The sequence below is a fragment of the Propithecus coquereli genome, unplaced genomic scaffold (assembly GCF_000956105.1).
Source record: "Propithecus coquereli isolate 6110/MARCELLA unplaced genomic scaffold, Pcoq_1.0 Scaffold468, whole genome shotgun sequence".
NCBI lineage: Eukaryota > Metazoa > Chordata > Mammalia > Primates > Indriidae > Propithecus > Propithecus coquereli.
Window position 1 is genome coordinate 1,505,917 of NW_012150485.1, and position 7,035 is coordinate 1,512,951.

The 7,035-nt window shown below is 35.0% G+C and overlaps 1 protein-coding gene across 1 annotated transcript in view; it reads left to right on the forward strand.

Moving 5' to 3' along the window:
• The first annotated feature begins 3,255 nt into the window (after positions 1 to 3,255).
• The window catches only part of BTBD7 (BTB (POZ) domain containing 7), a 54,703-nt gene continuing 50,923 nt past the window's right edge, over positions 3,256 to 7,035 (forward strand). The window contains exons 1-2 of the mRNA XM_012655195.1: positions 3,256 to 3,347; positions 4,085 to 5,164. Of these exons, the coding sequence (XP_012510649.1) occupies positions 3,266 to 3,347; positions 4,085 to 5,164 (1,162 nt within the window). The 5' untranslated portion in view covers positions 3,256 to 3,265. The remainder of the gene's footprint in view (positions 3,348 to 4,084; positions 5,165 to 7,035) is intronic.

Below are 7,035 nucleotides of genomic sequence, written 5' to 3' on the forward strand. Positions count from 1 at the left end.
AAAAAAAAAAAAAAATACTGTTGTGCATGAAACAAAGTTTGTGTACATTGAACCATCAAAAAGCAAAGATGGTCAAGTGTCATGGCTCATGCTTATAATCCCAGCACTTTACAGGAGGATTACTTGAGGCCAGGAGTTCGAAACCAGCCTAGGCAACATAGCAGGACTCTATCTCTACAAAAAAATTTAAAAATTAGCTGGGCGTGGTTGTGGATGCTTGTAGCCCCAGCTACTCAGGATGCTGCAGCAGGAGGGTTGTTTGAGCCCAGGAGGTTGATGTTGCAGTGAGCTGTGATCATACCACTGTACTCTGGGTGACAGAGTGGGACCCTGTCTCCAAAAAAAAAAAGCAAAGATGAGTTTGGAGCATTTTGGATTAGGGATGCTCAACCTAGCCTGTCTTTTTTTTTTTTTTTTCTTATTTTGTTGTTGACCTGTCATGTCTTGAGGCCCTACAAACCATGCAAGATTCTTAAATGAAAATAATTCTCATATGTATGTGTTGAAAGAAGAGTAGTCAACTCTGTCCACTTCTGTAGGCACTTCTGATTTTTCTTCATCTGGAAGCAAGACTCTATTCTTCCTTGTTTTGTTTCAGTATACTTTGTGCTGTGTTAGTGAGTTTGCTCTGCAGTCAGTAGAAATAAAAAGGAAAACAAACAAAAAAGTGAAACAATATGGAATTTAAAGGTTGAGTAAAGAGGGAAGTGAGAAGAGGCCTAACCATGGGAGTGACACCATGCAATCTTACCTTTAGAAATTCTTTATCAGTAATTTTCACCATCCACTATTGCTCCCAGATTTCATACTCATCTTTTTAAGTTTTTTTTCCTCATTTTGGTAAGGGCTTCTTATTTTGCATAATGTTTTTATTCTGAACTTTTCTTAATACATTCTATACGTTTTGAGGAAAGAATTGTTTGTGCTGGTTTTTGTTTTAAATGTAAATCTTTAGTGAGTGAGATTAGGATTTGACCTGTAAATAAAGCTATAAATTTGGCTTCCAGGACTGTGTTTTCTTTGAAAGAACCACTAACAATGCCTAATAGAATCTTTAAGCTCTGTAGAGCTCAACTTGAAAAGTAAAATTCATTAGACTTACTGTTTTTTAAGTTTGAATTGAAATTAATGCAGGCAGTTTTAATTCCTGTTTTACAAAAATTGACAACATTCAAAATGCATTACCAAAAACAGCTTTTCCTACATTTCTAATATTTAGGAATTGAAAACTGTGAATGACACTAAGCATCAAACTTTTAAGGTTTAATTGATTACTCATCTACTTTTAAGTGGACTTTGCTGGAAGAATTACATTTTTTTGAACATATAATGTTTACAAAATAGTGCATTTGTCCCTTAGTGTCTGTGGTAGATGGGCTCTGGGACCACCTGCAGATACGAAAATCTATGGATGCACAAGTCCCTTGTATAAATGGTGTAGTATTTGCATATAACCTAAACACATCCCTTGGCACCTCTTCCTGTGTACTTTAAATCATCTCTAGATTACTTATAATACCTAATACAATGTAAATGATATGTAAATGGAGTAGTTGTTATGCTGTATTTAGGAAATAATAACAAGGAAGAAAAGTCTATACATGTTCAGTGTGGACACAATCTTTTTTTTTCCCCGAATATTTTTGATCTACAATTGGTTGAATCCATAGATGCAGAGAACCCACGGATAGGGAGGTCTGACTATCTTTAGGTTCCTTGCTGTGTAGTTCTTAGAGAATGCACTATTATGTCTCTGGCTGCCGACAACGTTTCATACTTCCAGCAGTATACATGAAGTAAAGTCTAATGGCACTGTTTTCATAGGTAGGTAGGTAGGTAAGTTTCAGATAGGAAATTTGCTTATATAAATATATGATTTAATTGGAATTACTGCTGCTTTTCATAATATCCATATCTAGTTACTAGAAAGTTTCCCAATCTTACCCTGAACTCTATAAATAGATAATGATACTGTTAGATAAATAATCGTATACAGTATTGAAAAGATTGGAGAAAAACACAAATGTTAACAATGATTTTCTTAAATGTGAATTCCTCAGGTTATGCTGTGTCAGTAACGGGAGAAAATAAATTCCAAGCATCTTGGCACAGTTCTGTTTTCCAGCAGGTTTTTTGTGATAATTTGTTTTTAACTCTGTTAAAACACTTCATTATGAGGCTGGGTTAACTGCTTACTGAATGATTTCCTAACAATTCCAATAATAGATTTTAAATTGTGTTTTCTCTTCTTAAATCATTATCCCTTTTAGTCAGATAAATTTTTATATCTAGGTGGTGTAAAGATTTAGAAGTATTCCTATTATCTCCTATTCTCTCTTTGAGTTTCTTCTCTTTGCATGTATATCTCCTACTGGCAGCTCTGAGAATTAAGGTTCCGTGGTTCAGAATTTAGTCCATAATTGTTAAAATTACCTCTTATTGCCCCTGCCCTTTCCATATTAAGTCATAACATCAGGTAGTAGAAAAAATTTTTTAGGGCTTTATAGGGAGGATAGGTAAAAATTTTTGTTTTTCCTTGTATCTCACTATATTTATAACATCTCTCAAAATTACCATAAAACAAGTAGCCTAAAGATATTTAGCTTTAATTGTCCACCTCTCCTTCCCCCTCTTTCAGTGAAACGCCTAATTACACAGATTAAAAATTAATTTAAGCAACTTTATCTTAAGGCAGAAACAACAAAAAACTAATCACTTAATTATGTACTCTTTGTGCAGTAGTAGTATTAATCTCCTAAGAATTTGTAAATTGCTTAGGATGTTAGATTATAATGACTGGTTGCCCCTGAGAATTAAAAAAAAACAAAACTGAAACATTTCTTTTCAGCCCAAATACTTTTCCCTGTGTTTTGAAATACTCTTCTTATAACTATATATTTAAATTAGCCTGATATGTTACTTTTTTACTAACTTAGAAACTATATAATTGATACATTTTGTGTCTCAAAATTGCAGCTAACACAGATTCATAATTCAAGCTTAAAGATTTATTTACATTTTCTGAAAATTTTACGTGTGAATTTGACAGCATGTTATTTGCAAATGAAAGCAATTTTCAATAGATTGCTTTTTTTTTTTACCAGGTGATCTGAGATACATTTTAAAAAATGAATAAAATTATTTTTGTTTCATATCAAGAAATGGATGAAAAGAGGCTGCTGGATCCAGGGTTGAAGGTTCATAAAGGCCTCTGGGATTATACTCTGAAGAACCAGCAGATGGAACGCCTGAGTGACTGAAGAAGATGGGTGCTAATGCATCTAACTATCCTCATTCATGTTCCCCAAGGGTAGGGGGAAATTCACAGGCCCAACAGACGTTTATAGGTAACTTTCAGTTTTTCTAATTTCATTTTCTTTTGTGACTGTAAATAAAGTAAAATTGTGTTTTCAGTGGATGAAAAGAGAATTGAGCTGCAGGAAGTTATTATAGATAATAATTCTGCAGCATCTAGGTTTTTTCCCTCCAACAAATGTAAATCTGACTTGTATGGTTTTTATCCTAAACAAACCACTTAGGATCAAAAATGAAAAGATCATATAGCACAGTTGATGTTTTCTTTGGTTGTCTTAACCATAATTGCCAGTTACCCTGGGCAAACTAGCAATTTCCATTGGTGTGAAAATAGTGAAATACAGGTTCCTGGTGTCCTATTCCATTTATTTTACTCATACAGATGGAACCTTGGTGTAGTTAAGAAGAAAAAGAAACATTTCACAATTATGTACACGTAATATTCTTAATTTACAAATCTGCCTAGCTCTCATTTCCTAAAGATCTATGATTAAGATCTGTGATATATGGTCTTTGATAGCTAGAGAACCAAAGACATTTTTTAAAATTCAGACCAATTTGTTCTGTTTTTCCCCACTACTTATTTAGTATAAAAATAAATTATTTAAACTTTTTATCTTCCTTTATAGAAAACAAAGTCAGTTTTATTTGAATGGTTCAGTAATGTCTATTTGCAAAATTTTTCAGCATGAAAAATGTTAAAGTAAATGTTGAAAATGAATGTTAAAGAAAAAGAAACAAATTTTCATTTGTTTAATTTTCTTCTTAGGGACATCATCCTATTCTCAGCAAGGCTATGGTTGTGAATCAAAATTGTATAGCCTTGACCATGGCCATGAGAAACCACAAGACAAAAAAAAGAGAACCTCTGGCCTTGCTACCCTGAAAAAGAAGTTTATTAAGCGTCGAAAATCTAATAGGTCTGCTGATCACGCCAAGCAGATGCGAGAACTCCTCTCTGGGTGGGATGTTAGAGATGTCAATGCATTAGTGGAGGAATATGAGGGAACTTCAGCCTTAAAGGAGCTTTCTCTGCAAGCCAGTTTGGCTAGACCAGAAGCCAGGACATTGCAGAAAGATATGGCTGATCTTTATGAGTACAAGTATTGTACTGATGTAGACTTAATATTTCAAGAAACTTGTTTTCCTGTACATCGTGCCATTTTGGCAGCAAGATGTCCATTTTTTAAAACACTGCTTTCTTCCTCACCTGAGTATGGGGCAGAGATAATAATGGACATCAATACGGCTGGTATTGATATGCCCATGTTTTCTGCTTTGTTACACTACCTTTATACAGGAGAATTTGGAATGGAGGACTCAAGGTTCCAAAATGTCGATATCCTTGTTCAGCTTAGTGAAGAATTTGGAACACCAAATTCCCTTGATGTAGATATGCGTGGACTTTTTGATTACATGTGTTATTATGATGTCGTCCTTAGTTTTTCTTCAGACTCTGAACTGGTTGAAGCTTTTGGTGGAAATCAGAACTGTTTAGATGAAGAGCTCAAAGCCCACAAGGCTATTATTTCTGCACGGTCCCCATTTTTTCGAAATTTATTACAAAGGAGGATACGGACTGGTGAAGAAATCACAGACCGAACTTTGAGGACTCCCACAAGAATTATATTAGATGAGTCCATTATACCAAAAAAATATGCAAAAGTGATATTACACTGTATGTATACCGACGTGGTGGACCTCTCTGTTTTGCACTGTAGCCCCTCTGTGGGGAGTCTCAGTGAAGTTCAGGCTCTCGTCGCAGGGAAGCCAAACATGACCAGGGCAGAAGAAGCCATGGAACTTTACCACATAGCACTGTTCTTGGAATTTAACATGCTTGCTCAAGGTATGAGGTTCTGGTTTTTAATTTTGATTTCTAGAATTATGTATTTGTCTTCCAAATGAAAACACATTTAGTATGTTCTATGATTTCAGTGTTTGGGATATGACAGAGTCAGTTTGTCTGAACCTGTAATGACATCTGAGACAAATTGAGGGTCAATATTAATGTGGTTCTTTAATATTAAAATCAAGCATTCAGTACTAGTGACTAAGAGCATTAGATAAGACTTGAAGCTCTTTCTTCCCTAATGTAAGATGATAGGTGTGGGAATATATAATTACCCACCTACATTCCTGTCTCCACCCAAGCTTTGAACTAGCCCAGTTTCCCAGATTTCAAGGTTAGATTCTCATGTTTACATTCGGGGTCTTTTTGGTGCTTGAATGTTTGGAATAAGAATAAAAATTCATTACAAAAATGAAGATAGTCACATTTGGATACAAATTTATTTGAATCAGAATTGGGCAGGGCTTCTGATTTAAATTTTAAAATATTCTGTATCTTATTTTTAGGTTTAACTTGTACATCAAGCAACAGCCTACAGCATGTAAGGCACAGTTAGTACTAGACTCATGTGCCTTCTTCATTTAATTTAAACTATTGAAATTGGGACAGCACATTTTTTTTTTTTTTTGAGACAGAGTTTCACTGTGTTGCCCCAGCTAGAGTGCCGTGGTGTCAGCCTAGCTCACAGCAACCTCAAACTCCTGAGCTCAAAGCGATCCTTCTGCCTCAGCCTCCCGAGTAGCTGGGACTACAGGCATGCGCCACCATGCCCAGCTAATTTTTTCTATGTATTTTTAGTTGTCCAATTAATTTCTTTGTATTTTGAGTAGAGACGGGGTCTTGCTCTTGCTCAGGCTGGTTTCGAACTCCTGAGCTCAAACGATCCACCTGCCTCGGCCTCCCAGAGAGCTAGGATTACAGGTGTGAGCCACCGCACCCAGCCAGCACATTTTTTCTGTTATAGGCAAATGAATTTATGAAAGTTATATTAAAAGAGGTATGTATCTGTTGGTAAATGATAGAATCTTCACATTTCATATCTGGAAAGAGACCTTCTGTGGGAGAGCAAAGGGAGTTTAGTGTCTTGACAGAATGCATACTCGGCCATATATTAAAAGAAAACAAGCTATATAACGAGATTTCTTGAGAAATTTAATTTAGCTAATGCATATTAGCTAAGAGAACATTAGAAGTTGCCAATTAGAGGATGTTAATGGTTTGAGTAAAAGACATGAATTTAAATAAGGAAAGCTAAGCACGTTTTTCTAACTTACATAGTTAAGTCAGCCAATTAATAGGGCTTTGAGAAATTGAAAAATAAAATAGCCCCAGTTAAAGAACAATATCAGGCCGGGCGCGGTGGCTCACGCCTGTAATCCTAGTACTCTGGGAGGCCGAGGCTGGTGGATCGCTCAAGGTGGACCACTGTACCCCTATATCTTTAAACATACTGAATAGAATACAATTTCTAGCTAAAAGACAAAAACGAAAAAGAAAAACCAAACCAAAATGAAACAAACCCTCAATTAGGAAGATAAAAGAACTCCAGATAGGTAATTAAATATTACCAAAGATCCAAGAGCTAGCTCACAATTTTACTTTTCATTCAAAACTTAAAAAAAAAAAATACTATATTAAGGGATGCTTTGCCATGCAAAGTATATACGATATACTTTGGTTTCTTATTACTTAAACACTTCAAAAATAAAAACAATTTGAGAAAATAAAGATTATTACACCCTTTTGGTAATGTTGCAAACTTCAAATTTTTCTATAGAGGCCTTTTCTGACAAATCTGGTTTTACAGAATAAATGAATGAAAACTGCCAGGTTATTTTTGAAAACATATTTTTCCTGTAGTTTGACAT